The 22,609-nt window shown below is 43.7% G+C and overlaps 1 protein-coding gene across 6 annotated transcripts in view; it reads left to right on the forward strand.

Moving 5' to 3' along the window:
- The window catches only part of PLCH2 (phospholipase C eta 2), a 2,067,875-nt gene that overhangs the window by 1,654,335 nt on the left and 390,931 nt on the right, over nt 1–22,609 (forward strand). For all 6 annotated transcript variants that reach the window (XM_069610192.1, XM_069610193.1, XM_069610194.1 and 3 more), the window contains one exon: nt 3,930–4,101. In XM_069610192.1, coding sequence (XP_069466293.1) covers nt 3,930–4,101 — 172 coding nt within the window. The remainder of the gene's footprint in view (nt 1–3,929; nt 4,102–22,609) is intronic.

The following is a 22,609-nucleotide window of genomic DNA, read 5'->3' on the forward strand; positions in this document are numbered from 1 at the left end:
ATAGATAAGCTTCACATGAGAGCATGACAGGAAGAGTTGAGTACCCTCTGACAAGGGAGTACAGGTAAATCAAGGAGGGAACTAACCCAAACAGAATATGGTAAGAGAGTCATGGCAGTCCAATAGTCCAGGGAAGCAGCCTCAGTGACAATGAGTGTTTGGCTGTTGCAGAATCTCATGATGCAGCCTGTGAAGCAGACAGAGAAGCTGACAGGGACCTTAGAAAGTAGACCTTTGAACCAGAGGCCGGCTGAAGCCTGCCGGTCCCCCGATTGGCTTGAAAACAAAGCGAACAGCCAATCACTGCAGACGATGGAGGGAAGCACTTTAGATACACAGCCAGCCACATGCAAACAAGGAGGCTAGGCAGCCATGATGGAAAACCTCAAACACACTGTGAGGCAGGAGGAAACATCCATTTCATTGAAATGAGTCAGTGCAATTTAAAGCAGCAGAAGGTTAGAACACACTGCCAATTTGCACAGTGTAATTTCTGAAATTAAAATGGTTTGCCAAGTGAAAGAAAACGCTTTTTTTCCAATTTTTCGTTTTTCTTTTTAAAAGCTTTTTTTTCGTTTCTGGTGCTGCAGGGACAATGGCAATGCACCTACCTGGTGCAGAAAGCGTCCGTGGGCTCAACAGATCAGGAAACTTAGGAAGTGTGGGAGCTTCAGAAAGACCTCGAGCTCCGTAGGATGTAGAAGGTGTGGTGCATGTCCACGTAGTAGGGTGCTTTACTCTGACCATGGGGCTGTGCAACGTGGTCCGAGCCGGAGCAGCAATCAACAGACATTATTTAAGCCCCCACGCCATGGTACACATCGTTCTCTTAACAGTTGTGTAGCTGAGCATTCCGCTAGACCCCTAAGCCTACAGATCAGGTATTTAGAGTTGGGTAATTAGTGTTAGTTTACTTACTTTAGGTTCATTTGCTCTTTACTTTGAATACTCCAGGTTCAAGGCAGGACACACATCTTCCCCAGGTAAGCCTGGATAACTGGAATATGACTGTACCTTTTCCGCTCTCTCTCTACCTAGTGTATTCATTCCACTTGTTTGTCACCCCTTCCAGCTGTATGGTGTCCTTACTTGCCTTCAGGCAATGGTGTATGTCAAGTATAGCTCCTAACCTTACAGAGGTGTGGTGCCGGGGTTTTCTCTTACCGGCAGCTCAGCTCTTGTGGGGTTTCAGTGCATTTACATCTGTGGCTCCCGAGGATTGTACTTCCGTACTCCAGAAGTCTCAATGACTGGCAGTAACAGAGGCTGTTAAGTGAAAGAGCATTGACGCGTGAGTGCTTTATTAACTTCTGAGACATCATTGAGACAGAGCGATGACCATGAAGTTCTCACTAACCCAAGTGACTAGACTGCATTCAGCGCGAAGGGAGCTTCATACATGGGGAATCCCTCGCTCCTCTGCACACCTCACCAAGATTGGAATCCTGCCCAAGGTTACACATGGTCTCTTTTACAATGCAAGAGAATGGGTGGTTTCATGGAAAGCCTTGTTTAGTGCAACATAAGAAAGGAAAGTAATTACCTCTTGCCACCTGCAGGCTCAAACTACTGCTTTGAATTCATAAAGTAATTAATTGGATGTTTGTCTTCGTGAAAAACCCTTGCACTTGTTGCAGGTATGAGAATTGAGGCAAAATGGGGACACGGTATGGGCTGCGATCACACTAAGGGGATGCCAGGATTAGGAAACCAGTCTCTAGTATCCAAAGATCTAAGCGCAATAACTTGCTCTGTCTGACAAAGGGCTCATTTCTATGGTAAGACTCCAATCCTGGAATGCAGGCAGTGCTTGGCCGAGGCAAGTAGCGGTGGAGCTTTGTGAGATTGCACAAAACAGTTTGAAGGAGGTCAATCCAAGTCTAAAACTTGTTATTTTATTAATTGTATGGCACATCAAATTTGCGTCTCTTTGCCCTTGTTTGCGCTACTTGATGTCCTCTTGTTTGATGGTTGTAATGTTCTACGCAAAATCTCCTTGTACTGTGTTCTTCCGAAACACCAAATCTCCCTAATTCAAGTCATCCAGATTGCTGGACTTGAAGAATGCTTGGGGTGCAAGCCCCACCACCCACAAAGCACTAGCTCCATGTGTAACTGTCCCACGCCCAGGGCCTCACCAACACATTCAACCAAGAACCTCAGTAGACTTTGCACCTGTATGCTTCCCTTCCAATATCTGCTGCACACACCCAGAGCATACTGTAGCTGATTGCAGCTACAGTATGCTATGGGTGTGTGAAGTAGATCTTGGATGGGGCGCATCCAGGTGCCCAAGGATTACTGAGATTCTTGGTTGAATTTGGTGGACATCCCTTTGAACTTCTGAGACAGAGACTGCCGTATGGATTCAGCCCCCCAGAAATAACCGTGCAGAGGCAAACCACCTGGACATCAGAAGCCAACTAATAAAGCGCCTCCTATAATGCTTTGTGCCAATATCAGCCGGATTGTGCCTAGTGGGTGATTTGCTTGATGCTTCCCACAGCCCCTTACCCCCTGGCAATGTGGTATCCCAAAGCAGGGCTCTGTAATCTTGGGCTGTCCAGTTTTTTTTTACTACAATTCCCATCAGTGATTGTCAGCATAGGCAATGGAGAGGGATCATAGCTCAACATTTTGGAGAGCAGCAGATTGCAGACCCCTTTCCTAGAGGGTCGTGGGTGAAGAGGAATGTTTTTCTTTAGAGTGATGAGGGTAAGGTAGGATGTGGAGCAGGGAGGGAGGCTGCTCTGGATGTCCGAGCCTCAGACGGGGGATGTCCAGTGACCACTGCCGATATACCTTGTTCCCGTGGTGGTTAGACCTGGAAGGTTGCTTGATGGCAGTGGTTTTTTGAAGATGAATGTGGGAACTCTTGAAAGATGTCATGGACCGACCTTATCAATGATCAAAGGGAACCATGGTAATATTTTATACATCATGGTTTTGAAACCTACACGCTTGCTATCTCACGCTATTGAGTTGCTTTGAACACCCGATCAAGATACCGCTGTAAGGCCACTTGTGCATTTCATTTGTCATTCGCGGTTTTCGAGTGCGCTGATATTACTTTACATTGGGCATTGCCTCCTTGACTGCTTGATGGGCATGATCGAGCAGAAGTAATAGATTATTGGAGTATACTCGCAGCTACCACCTTGTATACTTGCTTGAGGAAGTGGCTAGTCTGCACATTCATGGGTGTTAGTGTTGCAACTAAGCTGAAGCTCTGTGGGTGGGGCTAAATGCAAAATGAAACGTGTAGAAGGAGGTTACAAGGTTTACATGTTCAAGTTGTGGATTTGGGGAAGGGCATTTTACATATCTATATGAAAAGTCGGTGGCCTTCAGTAGTCCATTCACAATAATATATGATCGGTTATTTATAACACGCTTGATACCCAGAGGTTTCTAAGCGCAGACCGGGGATCGAACCTGTGGTGCTCCGTGTCGTCTTGCTTCCAAGTCAAGCACGTTGCTGATGAGCTATCCTCCCGAGACCTAGTTGTTCCTACAAGATACATAGTTGTTTCCCTGGGATTAGGTCACTTTATCATATAAATGTTGCTGCCATGAAGGATATTGCATCCTGAATTTATAGGAAAACGGGGGTGACTCTGGTGCAACAGAAGTGAGACGAGACGTGCGACCCTTCCCAAAACTGTTATTCGGGAAGGGGGGATGGTGCAGAAAGGAAAAATGGCCCATGAAATAGTAACCTTAATCCATTTGTCTGACAAGTGGCTAGTTCCATCAGGGCCTTAACCCTGATGGAACAATATTCTGTGGCCCTCTGTAGGCTGGTCTACTCCTGAATGAAAGTGAGCAACAAAGCAACAAGTGATGGTTTCTGGGTATTGAGGCTATGTCTGCATCAGGTCCGGGTTAACAGTTCACCTCTCTTGCTCTCTCTCTCTCTCTCCATGCAGATTCCCAGTTATCCTCTCGATTGAGAACCACTGCAGTGTGGTCCAGCAGAAGAAAATGGCACAGTATTTGGTGGAGATCCTGGGCGACAAACTCGACCTCTCCACAGTGTACAACAATGACTTGACCAAGCTACCGTCTCCCGAGAGCCTGAAGGGCAAGATCTTGGTGAAGGTAGGAAAGCACTGGAGCTTGCCGGGTGATGTTGCTTGCCGGGTGATGTTGCTTGCCGGGTGATGCAGCGTAAATGACATTATTTAGCATTTCCATTTTTTCAATTTTGTGTGAGTATGATTGGTGTGTTGTAACTTCTTGTCTCGCCAAATGAGCTGAATTAAGATGGCTTCCAGGTCCCACTCTATCTAGAGGCAATTTGACTTGTCACAAGCGTACTGTAAATAAATGATTGACCCGTGGTAATGGGCAGTTTTAATTCCTGAGCGGGCTCACTTTTAACTCAATATAGGATAACTAAGCCAATTCTCTGCCATATCTTGAATTCTAAAATTGATTTTCATTGCTCTGAGTCAGCACTATGATCTGCAAAACACATTTCTCCTGAACATAGACCTATGTGTATAATTAATCCATAACACTTCCCCGTACACACATGAATGTGGCGTGTACCTACATATGATATCCTAGGTACAAAAAACAGGGGACACACCATGGACCCACTCATGACAACCAATAGTGTGACAATATCACCTAGTGAACGAAGACAATTGTAAAATTATGGAAATGTATTTCAAAATTCAACAAATATATTTAAAATAGCTGTAAATTCATAAACTTTTGACAGACTTATATCAATACATACATTTAATGAAAATAAACAAACCAATAATGTGTACAAAAAAGACAATGGTTACAAATAGACAATGTGATAACAGCTGATGCTGTACTTAATTTAATTCTTGTGAAATTCACCTGAGACCTATGGTCCACATCTGAAGTACTGTGAACACATTTAAGGCAGCAAAAACCAAAGCGCAGCAAAAAAGCTCGACAACAGAGAAGGAAAGTAATGTGGTCCGAGCAAGGCGTGCCATGGAGATGCCAGGAACAACGAGCGGATTCCTGGGCATTCGGCAGCCGGGGGAAGCAGCGTTGTCCTTACTGGAAGCCAAAGAAAAGCCATCGGGCAGGAGCGGAGCCGCAAGAGAAGCTGGAGAGACATCAGAGCTGACAGGGTGGGGAGCAAGCGGCAAAGGTATGCCCGTAAGCGTGAGCCAGACCAAAGACGAAACACAGAGCTGGCGATTCAGCCCGAGCAGAGTGGGGACCCTAGGGTGTTTCGGCAACCACACCAAAGAGAATTTTAACATTGTGAAGTTACAGAATGTGAAATAATAAGAAGATTCTTTCTAAATTGAAAGGGCAGAGTGCCAACCCGAATCCCAAGAAGTGTATGTAAATGTGGGGAAAGCTTAAAAGTATTAACAAGTAGATATACCATGCTAACAAAGGTATATGCTACTTGGATGTAAAGAGGAACTATAATATATGAGAAGGCCTGGCAAACGCACACCAGGCAGTTGAAAGTACAATAAGAGAATTCCTGACAGTAGAGAGTACACCAGGCAATTGGAAGTGCATAAAGAGTCTAGCAGGGGAGTGTACCAAGCAAATTGCAAATCTAAAAGGAGCGTCAAACAGAAAAACAGTGTTTGTTATATAAAGAAGGAACTTGTGTTACAAGAAGGAACATTTGTTAAAGAGGAACTGACCAGAATGAACAGTTTTTGTCGAACATAATTTTTGTGGCCCAAGAAAGACGCCAAGAGTTGTTAAACCCAAAGACACTTGTGATACCAGTGAAGAATCCAGCGGAAGGGAATCACCCACTGAAACTAAGGTCTTTTCCTTCTTGGAGAACGTTTATGTTGGAGTATTCTATTTTCATTTGCGAACATTTTTGCAAATACCAGGTTAAAGACATTTCCCTTTCCATTTTATTATTTTGTTTGTAATGTGGGGGTCAGGATAGAGAGTTTGGGCACAAGAACAGCTTTTATGTACAATATCATGACAAGGACAGATACTTTGTTTCTGGTTCTAGGTGGGGAAACTCCTCTTTAGAATAGGGTCAGAGAGGCATTTCCCAACCCATTTAAGTTGAATAAAATTCTTTAACCAAAAGCATGACAACTTTGTGTCAGGCTTTCATTTCTGAACCCTCACACTAGCCTCACAGGGGGGCTCCCCTTAGGTAGAAGGGACAAATTCCCTCTATTTGTGACAGGTCTTCAATATCCTAAATGAAGCGCCTATCCATCAAAAGATCAAATTATCTGGGGAACAGGAATGCTTTCAGATTGCATCTGAACTCCATGTGGTCTTCAAGAGAGCTCATTGCTGATGAACTGTTGGTCATTGTATAAGTTGAGCGCACATTGTGCTCTTGTGCATTAGTTGGGTCAGATTTCATGTGGCATCAATTACTGTCATTGTGTGAGATCAAAAGCCATGTGGTGCATCTTCATTTGGACGCATGTAGTATGCTATGCCACTTTAGCTAACCTTGGCATTTTGGTGAATCAACATCACTATATTGGGGATACAGAAAAGAGGCGAAAAAGCTGGTATGTGCGAGTTCACCCAGCTGCAAACAAAGAAGAGATAAGTTGAAAAGGAGTTCCTTCTCATGTATTTAAATGTATAAGATTATGGCAGGCGAAGGATGGGCGAGATGCAAGAGGCCTCTTGGACGTCTTTGGAATTAGCGGACACCTGGGAGTTGACATTCTGGCTAATAGAATCATTTTTGAGGTGTTGACACATGGCAGTCCGTTATTGCAGTCTTATTTTGGGGAGAAGACTTGGAAACGCCTTTAAAATTAACTAGAAGCCTAGGTTTGTGGCACTTACTGAAATTGCTAACTTAAATTAGTATGTGCTCCATGACCCAGTATTACCTGCTGGTCAGCACCATTTTTGGTAATTGTTACTAGCCACCAGTGGGAAAATGATTTTCTTTGGTTTCATTTAAATTGGCTTTTAGACCCTCTGGCATGAGATTGGATCTTTCAGAGAGAAACATGTTAAAGTGAAAAACGTATCCATATATCGACTGAGCAAAAATGCACAATATTGTTTGCCTTGGCATAAATCGCAGTAGGTTATCTTGCCAGGCCCGGATAGTTTCTGACCACAAGAGCTGACGATCTGCTGCATTCCTTGCAGCTTGATGTTATTGTGCATGGCGCTTTCGTACGCACTCAATTCGAGCTTGCCATCTGCCCGATGGCCAAAAGAACTAGGTACCGTTTTTTCCTGCTGACCGGTCAACAGCAGGCCCACCTGTTATACATCATTTTATAGTGAGAATGCAGAATGGCATAGATGCCACATGTTTACAGTCTGCTCGAGAGTCACTTCTTCATTGCTCCCAAGGCCCGCCCTCCGCACATTTGCATGCAAGTAATTTGCAGAAACCCACCAACCTCTGTAAATGGACACACTGCTCTGTGCTACCACCACAGTGAGGGCACTGGCATCAGAAACAGTTCACTTTTATTTACCCGTTTCTTATAGTTTTTAACAGTGGAGGTGGGAATATCCCCCAAAAAATGAGTTCCCTAGTTGATAATGATCTGCAATTAGTTTAATAGGTAGCATTTCATCTGGTTTGTATCATTCAGTGTAAGTGTGTACTCTGTTGTACTTTTCAACTACATTTTAATCATGTTTTGTATTTATTATTAATATAGAACCATACACCAAGGCACTGTACAGAACCAATCTACAGTACAAATGGAGTTTAAACATAATTAAAAAGACACACAAACAATTCAGTGACACCAATGGTGGAGGAAGAGTTGAGCTTGTAGTAGAAAGTTTTTCAAAGCAGTACGAAAAGCAGAATAAGAATCAATAAAAGTGAAAAGAGGGGGGCAAGAGCATTCCAGAGAAAGGGAGCAAGCAGTGAAAGTGTGATTGCACACAAGAGGGGTGAGGAACTGATAACCTGGGAGATTGAGAGTGGAGAGATCCAGAGGGAACATAAAGACACAAGGGCTGCAAGATAGATAGGCACAAGGCCATGAAGAGACTTAAAGACCATCCAAGAGACGATAACTAGGTTGAAATAGAATCACGAGGGGAAGCAAGTAGAGAAGATGAATTGAAGAGTTAAAGATAGATTTTAAACGGGCAAGACGGGAAACAAGAAGACCAACGAGTAATGTGGATAGCCTTGAGAAAATAGGTGAAGATATCAAAGATTTAGTGGCATCAAAGGAAAGAAAGGACCTAAGAATATTAAACAGATAACATTGACAAGCACAACAGGAAATAGAGATATGATAGGCAATGGATAGATCAGAGTTAAGCTGGAGACCGCGATTATGGGTAGTAAGGGAAATGGGGAGCTGAGAGGGGGGGTGGGGAATGGGACAAATGAAGGAGGGGACGGAGTAGGAATAGTAGAGGCTGGAAAGAAAAGAACTTGTTTTGGAAGCCTTGAGAATAAAAAAAAATATCTGACATCCAAGTTTGAATAGCAGAAAGACAAGCAGAGGCATTCAAATGAATACAAGGAGTAAAAGAACAAAAAGGCAGTTGGATATCAGCAAATAATTGGTGAGATAACCCAAAAGAAGAGATAATGGAGGTGAGAGGAGAAGTATAAGGAGAAAAAAGGAAAGGACCAAGAACAGAACCCTGTGGGATGCTGTGAGAAAGCAGAGAGGCTTTGGAGCAAGTTGAAGCCCATGGAACAGAGTAAGTGCGCTTAGATAGATGAAACTGAAACCAAGATAATACAGAGCCAGAGGAATAAAGAGACTGGAGAAGCAACATATGGTCCACCGTGTCAAAATCAGCAGAGATCTAAAAGGATAAGAATGGAAGAGTGTTTAGAGTAGCGAGCTGAGAGCAGTGAACAGACAGAAAGAAGAGCTGTTTGCGTTGAGTGAAGAGGTTGTAATCCACATTGAAAACAGGGAAGAATAGAATTTAATGAAACTAATGATGAAACCTGCAAGCAAACAAAACATTTTTAAAGTTTAGAAAGATAAGGGAGAAGAGAAATAGGATGAAAATTAGAAAGTAAAGATGGATCTATAGAAGGTTTTTTTCAGAATGGGAATAATGACTGCATGTTTAAAGAGCCAGGGAAAAGTAGAAGTAACAAGAGAGATATTGAAAAGGCTGGTGAGATGAGGGTAAGTGAAGGATAGATTTGTGAGCTAAAAGAAGGAAGAGGATCAGCGGGGGAAGCAGTAGGATGAGCCTGTGAAGAAAGAATAGAAATATCAGAGTTAGAGGAACGAGAGAATGAAGATATAGTCCTAGATGAGGAAAAAGGAGATACATGTGGAGAAGAGGAGCTAATTGCAATAGCTTCATGAAGAATTATCTACCTTAGAAGTAAAGTAGATGGAAAAATCCAACGCAGTCAGAGTAAATTGTCAGTGTAGGGGATGTGAAAGCATCATGAAGCAAGACACAGACAACAGATTCAATATTCAAATAAAACTTTTTTTACTTAAAATGTCAGGCTGGTGTAAGGCCTAACTTGCCCTATGGTAAGGTGCGATTTCCCTACCTATTGAAACTAAGGATAGTCTGAGTCAGTAAATTCAACTTGTCTGTCTGTGTCCAAAACCTGTACTTGCCCTCACAACTAAAGCTAAACAATGTGTTGGAATGTCAGCAACTAAAGAAATAGTGTTCCAAATAAAGTCCTGAGCTTCTTCCAGCTCTTGGCTCACTTTCCAGCTCCCCTTAACCAAGTTTGGAATAGTTACAAAAGGGTCTCAGGTGTTCCTTCCCCAAGACGACAACTCAGTAAAAAAAAAGTGTTTTTTTCCCTTCCCCAGGACGTCGGCTCTTCCAGCTTGTAAACAATCCGTTCAAGTCTCTTAATTCTCAAATCCAGTACAGGTCATCTTCATAATGCTTCAGGCTCTTCAATGATTCACACAGATTGCTCTCTTTCACATTCACTTCAGCAATCCTATTCTCAAGTGCACATTCTTTCTTTACTTTCCTTGGCTTTTCCAAGCAGGCTATTCTTGGTCTAGCCGCAGTTGTTTTTCCACTCATTACAGGTCATGCAACCGATAACCCCATGACACTCTGTTAGCTTTCAGCATTCTTTAGGGTTTCTTGCCAATGCAGGTTTCTCTCTCTGCACCTGTATTTTGGTTTACATTCACTTTTGGTTCTCCTTGGCAGTCTCTTGGCTTTGCCACAATGTGTTCTTCCACACAACTCACTCACTTCCACCACCTTGCCGTTTACTTCATGAATATTGCACACTTGTTTTCACTTCATTTGTAGGCTCATCAGAACTTTCCTTTGATTCAGTATTCAATGATGTTTGCTTCACATTCAAGTTCCTTTACTTACAATTTGCAGTTTGCTCGATATCCAAAACCCCTCACTTTGGGTTCATCATTAATTGTCACACGTTTCAGTTCATTCAGCATTTCCATATGCCCAGCTGTAGCCCCAGCAGCTCCCTGGTATGGGTGTTCCTCTATTTTGCTCACCGGTACTCGGCCACTCCTCTGGGCATCCTCTATTCCTTCTTCTGGCGTCCTTCGGTTCCGGTTACACTTATCGGGAGCCCAGTGAGCAGCGCTCGCCTTCTGAGAACATTGTTGTGTATTGCTGGTAGCTCTGCTCTTACCACATGGATGCTACCAGTCGCCTGAAGCATTTGGGAGTCCTCGGTGTCCCACAGCTCTGACAGTGGGCACAAGGCAAAGGAGTCTGTAGCTGTCTCGAGCCTCTCATGGCCCACTCTGGCCCTGGCATCAGTCTCTCCTCTGCAGCATTCTGCATCCTCTCCTCCAGGCAGGACCCTCCTGTGCGGGATTCTTTCCCTCAGGCCAGTTTCTCCCCAGTTGGATGCTCTCCTGCCGGTTTATTTCCTGCTGCTATCTCCCCGCTTGCTGGCAGCTCCTCCTTTTATGTACCTGTGACCTGCTGACAGGTAGCTGGTCCAAGTCCTTGATTGCAATTTCCTAACCACAATTACTCGTATTCTCTGACCATCCCAATCGTTTTCAAGCCTCTTCCTTGTCCCAGTACTAGAGTGGTGTGGTTGAATGTTCGTGTGTTCAACTCCTAGTCACCTATTACTCATACCTGTACTAGAGTGGTGCGACTCAGTGGAAGTAGGAAGAAATGATTGGCAATAACCTATGAAGGTAGGGCGATGGAAGGATGTATTTTTACATGGGAGAGGGGGATACCATGTCACACCCAAAGACATCCTCTCCCCACTCCCCAAGGTCCCTCCACCCAGGTGATCCTCACTCGCATCTCCAACCCCAGGGTCGGGATCAAAAAGGAATGCCCCCTTCCCTGACCACCTCAGAAGAGGATCCAAGGGGAGTAGATGTGAGGATGCCCTCAGGTTCCTCACAGGGGGAGAAAGAACACAAGAAAGTGTTTGAAAGAGACGTCACGGATGAGAGGATTGAACTTGCAAGAGGTCGGAGAAATATGAATGTTTAGAAAAAAGAAGAGATTCATCATAGAGAGTGTGATAAGAAGAAAACAGTGCTCAATCAACATCAGAGCAAGACTTACACCAACGCCTCTCAAGACGAAGCAGAGCGTGTTGCATTGAGCAAAGCTGGAGTCTGAGCAAGGTCTGGGTGACTTTCGAGAGGAAGAGAATGAGAAGGCAGGATGTAGATCATCAAGAAAAGAGAGCAAAGAAGAAAAGACCAAAACGACCTCATCTATAGAAAGAGCAAGACATTCTGAGTGAGAAGGGAGACAGGAATTACAAGACCATAAAAACAAGGGGACATTAAACATTGAAGGCGAAAAAAGAGGAAGTAGGGATAGTGGGAAAAAAATCATTTCTGGAATAGGAGAACATATAGAAAAGAAAAGCAGGTGATGATCACACGAGCGGACTGGATAAACAGAAACTAGACAAAGATGAAGTAGACAAGGATGAAGTAAAGATGAGATCCAAACAAGAACTAGAAATGAGACAGAGTAGCAGAAAGAGCTGAAGGATAAGAATCAAGAATTCTGTTTGGGACAAGATGGGATTGCACAGTAGTACTGCCTTGTGGTCTTGGGCAAAACTGTTTCTAGGATCCTTGTGTTCAGTATCAACAATTCTCTTGACATGCTGAAACATTGTTCATAAAAATGTTCAGTAATTGAGCAAACACCATGGTCTACTTGAAATTAACCAGATTGTGAACACTTGGCTCACCAGTGCATGCTCAGTTTTATATTTGTAGAAATGTGCTTTATTTTTAAGTGGGGCCCCATCAATTACTTGTGAACACCACTGCACCAGCTTAAATTGATTGGTGAGCGATATAAACTTTTGGGCTGCAGAAGTCTGCAAAGCCAAAGCCCTGTGACTGTGTGTGAAGAAAAGCACACCTGACTATCGGCATTCTCTGCGGAAGAAAGGCTCACTCTGCATCTAAAAGTTTAATCATTTCATTAACATGGTGGTTTGTTTTAACGCCTGCCCTGCTTGCGTGTTTTCTAACATCTTTGCAGCCTTGTGTGTTTGATCTTTTTTGCGGGCCAACCCACAAGTCAATTGGCTGCTATGGAATCGGCAGATGCTAACAAAAGACTGTTCTAGTTATTTAATTTTCATGGTGGTCTCTTTTAACTAAAGCCAGTGCACTTTTTTTTTATTTTGATCTGTTAATTTCCAAATTTATTTGAGCTTTTCCTGGGTAAGGTACCTAATATGGGAAAGCAAAGGGGCGCTGTACTTGGGTAGCAGCTGCGGACATAGACTAGAAGTTATGGAGGGGAATCGTCCATAAAATATAGTATGTATTCCAGTCGTACAATTTAGGGTAACTGGCCATAAACCTTTACTGTTGGTGGGTAACGTCCAACAGCTCTGAGAAGGAGCATAGGGTTGTGTGCAGAGCCCGTAATTAGACCCGAACAGAAAGGACTCCTAGTGGTTGCTGTAAACTTTTATTTAAATAATAAAAGGGTTCAGAAATGCCTTGCTGTCCCTATTCTAGGAGACATTTCCCTACCTTAACCAAAAACTAAGGGTATATCCTGTGCCATGATGTCCAAAGCAAGATTTCCGGTACCTGAAATCCTATTTTATGCCTCAAATTCTAAAAGCAGCTCTAAAGTGCTAAGGCTATTGTGTTTAGCCTTGAAAGTTTACAAAAGAAAAGTGTAACTCCAACAAATGTTCCAAATGAATAATGTTCACCGTTGCAGGGACCAACTCTCTTCCCCAGGTTTCTCTTCACCAAAACATTACCAACAGGATCACAAAATTGTGTCTATCCCAAGAGGATAATTCCCTCCCCTTGATGTTTCAATCCACTCCTGATGAAATTACACCCTTGCCCAGGTCTTTCCTCACATTCAATGTATTTTGAAATCCCAAGGGCATATCTTCCTTGGGATTCTCTTTTAATTCAGTTCACTTTATAGACTTGACTTTGCCTGGTATACTCTCCTGCCATGACTTTCTTTCTTTAAACCATAAAGACACTTGTCCAGTATTTCTTTACAGACTTTAGATTTATAATTTCAGTTCACTATTTGCTCGACTTTCTTCCACCTGGTCTCTTACAGGGCACACACTCTTAAACAACCTAGTATCCCACCTGCTTTCCCCAGGCTTCCCGAGTGATTCCAGTGTTTCCTCGCCTGGCCAACTCTTCGCCCTGGCTTTGTCTTTTACCACTGTGCTGGGTTCCCAAGGCCTTTGGCTGTCAAGAAACCAGTCTCTGTCCTTGCAGTGACCTGCAAGGGTGTTCCATCAGCTGTTCGGTCTTGCTCCCTCCGTTGCACAGCTCTGTCTGCTGCCAGCAGCAAAGCGGAATGCCTCCTCTCACCCAGTACTTGTTCACACCACCTACATCAATCTCTGCTGAGCCATCAGCCGATGGTTGACTCCTAGCGAATACCTCGGCATTCGTGCCAACTGCATTTCTTTGCAGCGTCCCTCTCAGCTGTTTCTCCTCTATCCGAGTGGCTTTTCCTTTGACTTCTGCAATGTTTCCTTCTCCTCTCTTGTTTCCGCTCCAGCGATGTCGGCTTTAAAATTCCCACCACCACGCAGCAGCTTCCAAACACTAGGCTACAGATACCAGTGTCCACCGTTTGGAATGTAAGTCTTTGATGGATAGAAGTCCTCTGGTTTGTGGGCCATGTTCCAGCATTTTCTGGAGCTCTAATGTACTGTTTGTTGATGTAGAGCTCGTAGGTATACCAGGGGGCAGATCATTTTGTTCTTGCACCGACCAATGTTTCCAGGCCAAAGGTGCCTGCCAACTCCTTTGTGGTGTGGCTGAAGGTTTCTAACAGGGAGGGTACATTTGAGGAGGTGGGGGAAGTTGGAATAACGAATATCCACTGCCTCTACTAGAGGGTTTTTGAAGGAGAGACGTGGCACCATGGGGAGTTTATCTAGCCCCTTGGGGGCTATTAGGGAGTGTGATAAGGAAAATGGAATGGGTCCATCATTTGACCAGTCAAGCATGGTGGGGGTACTTGCAGATTAGGGGTGGGATGGGATATATTGCTGTCTAGGCTATTCTACCTAATGTCTGTAGGGGCTACACACATTGGTTTACGTCGAGCCATTCTGCTGAGGAAAGGCATGCATTTCTAATTTTAGTTGCTTGGATCTGCCGGGCGATGATGTTGGTCACATGGGAGACTCGAGCTGTAGAAAGGAAGTGTGTGATCTCGTATAGGAAGATACCACTCCCATGAGATAGTCTGTAGATGAGGTGGAAAGTGGCTGAGTTTTTGTGTGATGAAAGGGGAATTTGCAAGTGAGTTTCCAGTGAATCTAATGGTGATTGTGTACTGGCCAAGGGCCGGTGATTATTTTGGTTGACTGCCATTCCTATCCCTGTTTTCCATGTCTTATGAACATGTTGGATGCTGAATCTAGGTGGAATGGGGACATCGAAGACATGGGAGGGTTGATGTAATCTAGGTTTCGGTAATTAAAACAGTATCAATTTTATTGGCAGTGGTTAAGTCTGAAATGTCTGTTTCAAGCAGAACTCATGAGTGAACATTAATCAGCATTAAAAGAGAACATACAGCACAAAGAGGAAGGACGAGTTGACGAGTGGGATTTGGGAAGGTTGACTGGGTTAGATATGCAGTGTGGATGAATGCGTTTGCCTGGACGGTCCCTGCAGAGGGTGTGTGGATGAACTAGGTTTGTGTGTGACACTGTATTGCTTATTACTAGTGGCGAGCTGTAGACGGCCCAGCCCTTGGCTCCGCCAGACCCATGCATGCATAAACGGGCAGTGTCCTGGTCTTTGAATATCCTTTTTTGATGACACCCCGTGATGAGCGTGCCTAATGGACACTGCTTAAATATAGACTGGCAAGGAGTGAGGTTATGTGACCTGCTGTCAACTCATTTGCTGCTGGATCGGCTAACGCCACTGGTGTCCTTTAGTGGAAGCCCAAGGTGGGTGTAGTCAGCCGTGGATGGCAGGCAGAAGACTGGGGCTACATGCAGCTGGTTTACCTGGGATCCAGAAGAGACGGTATCACTAATGGGAACAAATGGGAATGTCCCTTTTCTTCGCCTGGCCGGACGAGTCTCGCCCTGTGATCTAAGAGTAAATAAAAAAAGGCAGGGCTAAGCAGGTGGGTGGGGCAGAGTTCTCCTATCCAAGATCCACTTGCTGACCCACTCCAAAAGGAAAAAAAAAAAGGCCGATTGGCAACTTAAGTAAAGGGAGAAATTGGTGGCAATAAGAAAAAACTGCCGAAAAAGAGGAGCCAATGATTAGCAGTGAATAAATACGTAGGTGGGCAGTGTTCACATGATCTTGATCCACTTGCACGAGCTGACCATCAACTATGATCATGGTCTACAGGAGGCAATACTTGCATTGGAGCTGGTGCATGTATGTGCAAATGAACTTCCATCCACTGGTAGTCAGACGTCTGGATTTTGTTCTCTAGTGACTTGTTCTTCTCACTCCTTGAGCCTTCGTTGATGTTCAGTTATAAGATAACACAATTGTTCCAGATGCCCAAAGGTGATTTGAACTTGATCCAAAATGTCTAATATGCAGTGGCGTCGCTAGGGTGGGCCTGGGGGGACCAGGGCCCCCCCTGTGAAACCCTGTGCCCCCCATGTGCCCCACCTACCTAAGACGAGCAGTGACCATGTTCTCCCCTTACGTTTGTCTGTGCCGCTCTACTTTTGCTTTGGCCCCCTCTTTGCCCCTCCTAAATTTGATTCCTGGCGACGCCACTGCTAATATGCCAGCACAGGATTGCATGTGCTACCAAATTTACGCCATGAAGGATGATCACGTCACATACATGACAAAGATTCTAGGAGTGGTTGTGAGATTTTATTTTTATTTCATGCAGATCCATGTGAACCTCTGCAATAATCTTAAAGGCTTTGCCCATTGCCCTTGATATCTGGGATAAACCCTCCCTCTGCTCCTCTTAAATCCTGCCTCCTACCCTTGCATCACCTGCACATTGTAAATTGCATTGGTTTGTCACCTAGGATCACGTGATTTATTTCATGACATGTTTTGGTCACATGCCACCCTGTAAACATTTAAACTGATTGTTTAAGTTGTCTTGGTCCATGTAATTTTTTCAAATTACATCTTCATCGCCTAAAACCTTTTAGGTAGATGAATTGCATTTCTTGATCACCTATGGACCTTTAATTTTGCTTGCATTTTGTGGTCGCCTATGACCCTTTGATTTCAAAATGGCATTTTCTTATAGCATAAGAATCTGTTTTAACCCTGCCACTCCCTTTCCTATCACCCATATTCCAGTCAATCCTGCTGCTCCTCCTTACTGGCTTTTGCCTCTCGCTCGCTCATCCCCTCCATCCACCCCCTCTCTTCTATCCATTCCCCCTACCACCCATGCCCCCCCTCCACTCGCCTACCAAATATCACTTACATTGCTTCTCTTTAACCATCCCACCCGCTCCAACCTCCTCTGCCCCACCTGCCTCCCTTAACCTACTTGAACAAATAACTCTACCTCTGCCCCCACAAGTGACCTCATGCTGGTTCTCTGGAATACCTAATCCCAATGCAGAAAAACCTCTTTTCACACTAATCCTGTCGATTTTCACCACCCTCAAACTTTCAGTGATGGCCATCATCGAAAATTGGATCCCGCCATGACACAGCAGTCCTGGCAACCATTCATACTGACTTTGCTTGTTTAATTTACTCTGCGTGTCTCTTCAATATTGGTGGTGTTGGTCATGCGATTGTCATGCATACTCCATCAGCAGCCCCTCCTCTCTCTGATTTCAGATCTTTATCCTGTGAGCATATCTCAGTCCAACTTCTTGCTACCACCACTCTCAGTAGAGCGAACTCATTGGCCACCCACCCACTTTTCTTCTCTGATCTTGCTCTCTTACTTGAAACACTCCCAGCTGATGTTCCAGTCATAATGTGAAAGGTAAGCCTCTCCAATATGAGAGAGGCTCCACAGCTCGAACTTGGCACCACTTTCTCTCATGCTTCGCTAGTCAACCTACATAACCGAAAATCCCACAACCAAGTTAACGCCCTCAATCTTGTATTTTTATCTTCCACCCTAGCCTCCTCTGCTCCCCCAATTTACCCCCTGCCCTCTGACCACTCTCCTATTCACTTCATCCTATCTAATTTTCCCTCACTCTCACATCCCCATTTCTCATCTATCACTAAAATGCCAATTCAAGCCCAACTTCATGGTCACCTACCTCAACGAAGTTAATATCTTCTCCCAAGCCCTGCCTCCTCCACTTGCTTACTCCATTGAACTCGCCTTCACTGAATTCAACTCTGCAATGATCAGTACCGAGCCTGCGTCTTCACCACCACCATCCTGTATCTTCTACCATGGATCTCCCCAGGAATCCAGCTGCGAAGGACAACCATGTGCTGCTGGTACAATGACCACTCCCCCACTCTACTTGATACCTACAAGAACTCACTGCTGATCCTGACCACAGCTCTGATATAGACGGCTACATTTTCCCATTACACTAACCTTGTTTCGTCTGTGCGCTTGAATCCCTGTTGGTCATCCTTTTCACCATAAGAGCTACTGAATTTTCTACTTTCTCAGTTTGACTTTGCCTCCTTATTTTCCACTTAAATCACCTGAATACGGGCCTCCCTGTCCACCCTGATCTCTCCCTAACCTCCCTCATTCCCCTCTTCTCCTGAACCCTCCTCTCTATCCCACTGACCTCCTACCCATCTTTCACTCTCAAACCATTGACCCCTTTGCACCACAGATTAACGAACTTCCGCTTGCCATATCTTCTCATCTCTCCATATTTAACCTATCTCTCACGGGGTGTCTTCCCGCCTCTTACAAAACAGCCTCAGGCATACCTCTCTTAAAGAAACAACATACTCTCCACAACAAATCCTTGTGCTGCGACCTGTCTGTCTCTTTCCCTGAATTCAAACACACAGCCTATCATTTCAAGGTAAACTCACTTGCTGACCACCTCCGATCTGGACTCTGCTACAAACATTACACTGAGACTGTTGCATCCACATCGCCTATTATATTACCACTGCCCATCCTCATCCTACTAGCGTTTTCAGCTGCAATTGACACACTGAAGCTGAGAAGAAATTTTGCATGAAGGAGGGATGATGCAATTACAACGTACTTGATTGGATGTCCTATCTCTCTAACCACTACTTCTCAATCTCATGGGGCGCTACCTCCCCGACACCACTTTCTATACACCTCCTCCCTTGGCAATCTCATTTCCTCCTTTGGCTTTAAATATCACCCTTTTGCTGAAGATATTTATTTATTTATTTATTGGACATTTGTATGGCGCCTGAACTCAAGTGTTTCCAGGCGCCACAAGGCAAGAAAAGGAGGGGTGGGGGACATGGGAAATCAAAGGAAACAGCAAGAACAAAAAGAAACAGTTATGCAGATGTTCATCACCTTCCCATTCCTTTAAAGCTGCAATCTCCAAACACACCCAGTTGCTATCCGTCACTGGCTGGCTTTAAGGGGCCTGATGGCCAATTCCTCAAAGACAGAAGTTCACTTTCTCTCAGCCTTCAACACCAACCTCACTCTAGTTTCCCTTCGCTTTCCATCTCCACACGCCTTCACACATGGCTTGCAAACTTGGGGTTCTGTTTGCCAGTGACCTGAAACTCTTGCAGTAGATCACTGCCACCACAGCCAGACTCAATCTCCTAAATGTTTGAAACACTGGCCACACCTCAGGTACCACTCCAATTGAACCCTTCTCTCTACTCCATTGTTCAGCAAACTGCATGGAACAAGTTCTGTTTTTGTCCCTTTTACTCTTTTTCTTCACCCAACAAAGTATTCAACTTTGTGACACAAACCTTTTTCAACCTTCACAGATCCTCCCCCATCTCCACCTAGTGTCACCATGCTGGATGGTTTTCCATGTAAAATTGCTCTTTAAGTGTCTGCCACCCCTTTATAAATACATCCAACGTTTTGTTCCACAACACTGCATTATTGCAACTCCCTCTCAAACTGTCCCGCAAGGACAGCTCAGCGGCAACGTGCTCGCCTTGGAAACAAGACGACACGAAGCAACACATGTTCGATCCCCGGGTCTGCGCTTGGAAACTTCTGGGTATTTAAGCACGTTATTAATATGCAACTAAGACATATTCCTGTAACAGCGTCTCGATGCCCACGGGCTGTGTGAGCGCATTAAAACTTCAAAAATAAATACAAAAAACTCTACACTCCTGGTCTATTTCCAGCCCTTTTCCTTACTTGATCCACTCCATAGGAATTCTCATTTCCCAGCCATCAATGCCATCTTCTTAGTGGAACTCTTGAAAACAGAGCTCAAACTCCACCTGCTAGTGATGTAACGAGCCACACCCATCCCGCCTCGCCTCTATTATTCCCTCAGAACTACTCTTATGTAATTTGTTAATATGCAATACTGGCCGCAGACTGTCCATGTTAGCACTACTATATGCTGCTGTCCCTTTCCCTGGTATACGTTCCCAGTTTTACTCTTCCACCGACTAGTATGTATCACTCAATCGAACCATGCACCTTCTCTAGGACTGCCTCTGTTCTCTGTTATTTCCTACTGTGTAAACCATTTGCTTCAAATGTATGCCCTGTTTTGTAATCCATACAATTGCAAAATGGGAACCGAGGTTCGAGCAAAGTATTCTGGAATAGAAACAAATTTTCAGGACAAAACCTTTGGGTGTAAAGGACATTATGGAATTTATGGTCGGAGATGTATACTCTGTTCCTTCTATGCCAATGCAAACTGGTACAGATGTGAGGAAATTGGTCTCCCATCTATATTTCTAGAGGTTCACTTCTTTGAAGGAGTTATTCACAAAAATAAAATGGTCCTTACTGTAGTTTAACCGTCTGCCAAGTATTGAGCCAAACGTTATTCCCATTTTGTGAACTGTCTTCAATCCCTTGACAGAGGAGGAGAGGGAGTAATCTTCAGAGCCATTATATGTGCAAAAGGCCTAATAAGAAAGGTTGTGCACAAATACATTGTTGGAGGCATGGCCTCAGAGATAATGTCCAGTATATATAATGAATAAGCATCGGGCCTGGTGAACACTGTCAAGTTAAGGATATCAAATACACAGCACTACATTGCCTTTGCTATCCAGGTAGGGCTCTGAAATGACTGCTTAAACCCACTCGCACTGTCCATGAACAGTGAAAGAGTGTCATGAGTCTAAAATATGAGAATACTATGAAGGCATGAGTTCTGGGAGCTTGAAAAATGGATTTTTTTTTTATTGTTACAGTTGATAAATCAACTTTTCAATATAAAATACAGAATAAAAATACAAAATTAAAGCATTACATATCAATTCAATTCCACCTTGATAACATGACAACATAGATTAAAACTTACAAAGGTAAAAAGGAGAACCATAAACATAACCATAATCATAACCAACGCCTTGGCCAACGACTAATAATCGATCCTCAGATCATATCCAATCAAACTAAATCCTTAATGACACTAACTAACAAAATTTCATTCAACTCTCTATTTACAATACAACCCACAGAAACGTAAAAGGAGAGAAAAGTGAGAAATAAAACTAAATTAAAAATTCCTTCCTATCTTCTTTGCCCTTACAATACAATTTATTCTTCATTATTTCAGCAGCCGACGCCCTTATACGGGAGCAAAGTTAAATACATTTAACATGACCAAGGCATTGATTGAACACATTCTTGCTTATTGATCATACTCAACTATCGCATCAAACATTGAATCATTTGTTGTCATCAGTTAATTTCAAGGCCAATAGATAGTTGACTATTGCAATTCTGACTTTGGTCAGTCTGGTATTATATAAATACCACCACAGTGATTCCTTCGACAATAGTGTGCAATCTTAAAATGTAATCTTGAAAAATGGATTCACTTTTTCTGAGGGTGCCAAAATAATCGGCCACTAACCCATGCCTGGCTCATAGTTTGAGATGGCTTTCTTTGACCAGTTGGGCTACTGTTTTGTCAAAGAGTTTAATAGGATGTGTGTTAAAGTTGGCGACCGCGTTAAATTGTCTAAAGTGAAGGAGATGTCCGACTTTGATTTGAAAATTGAAGAGGAGAAAAGTCCCTCTGTGACTCCTCAATCAGCCATTGTTCCAGCATTTTCTGGACCTACTTTTGTATCATGGCTCTATTTTGGCATTCATTTCTGCCATGGTCCTTGCCTAATAGTTCAGCGCTGCATCATTCTGAAAGCATGTGTAATATTGTTAATTAGTTCCGAAATATTTGAGAAGAAATGTTGCTCATTCTGAAGGGAATGAGTATGGATTGGTTTCTGCTCTGGGGGTAGTTCAGTGAGCAGCATTGCTTTACTCCCATCTGGTTGACAAGTATCAAAGGGTTATTCTCTTATGTTTCCTTTTACTTTTGGTGACAGGGCAGAGATGTAGGTATTATGTTCCCATTGTTTAAAAATAGTTCACACGATTGATCAGATATTTCTTGCCCCTCTGTTAAATCTAATCTGTTGTTGATTTCCTTTAACGACGTTCTCTATAAATGTGTTCTTGGAAGAAGAGGACGGCAGCAACCTATTCTATGATGTTGATTTTATATGGCTGACTTCCCTAGTTGTTATACCCTTAATGTTTGAATGGCTTTTGCCAGAACTTCTGAGTTTTTGGACCATGGTTCCATGTGATTCGATCTTCTTATCTGAGCAAATCCTAAAACGATCTCCTGCAGGTTTCTGATATCCGTGCCTGCTTCTGAGGAACACCACCGCATATAAAGGGGAGGTCGCCCGAGCCAATGGACTCTTTTATGGCAACACACACCCATGGCAGCAACACCTCCACATGAGCTCGGAATCCCATCTATCAGTGTCTATCATTACCTTTAGCATCAATTTGAGTTGCTCATTAACTCTCTCCACTAATCTGTCGCGTTACGAGTGATACACTGAGGTAGGAGTGTTCTTAAAGATCAGCAGCTGCCACAGCTCAACCATTTCATGTTTATTATTATAAGTTGTTAACTTATAAATCTAAACAAAGGTGTATATGCAAGTCTCCCAGTTTTCCGTTTTTAATGGTTTTTACACATAAATAGACGGAGATCACTCAGTTTCCATTCTGTATTTATTTGTAAATTCATGCGTCTTAATTCCAGCTGTTTATGCCTTGCAGGCCAATGGCTGTGCAAAGTATCACA

The sequence above is a fragment of the Ambystoma mexicanum genome, chromosome 8 (genome assembly GCF_040938575.1).
Source record: "Ambystoma mexicanum isolate Mex_15411 chromosome 8, UKY_AmexF1_1, whole genome shotgun sequence".
NCBI classification, from domain to species: domain Eukaryota; kingdom Metazoa; phylum Chordata; class Amphibia; order Caudata; family Ambystomatidae; genus Ambystoma; species Ambystoma mexicanum.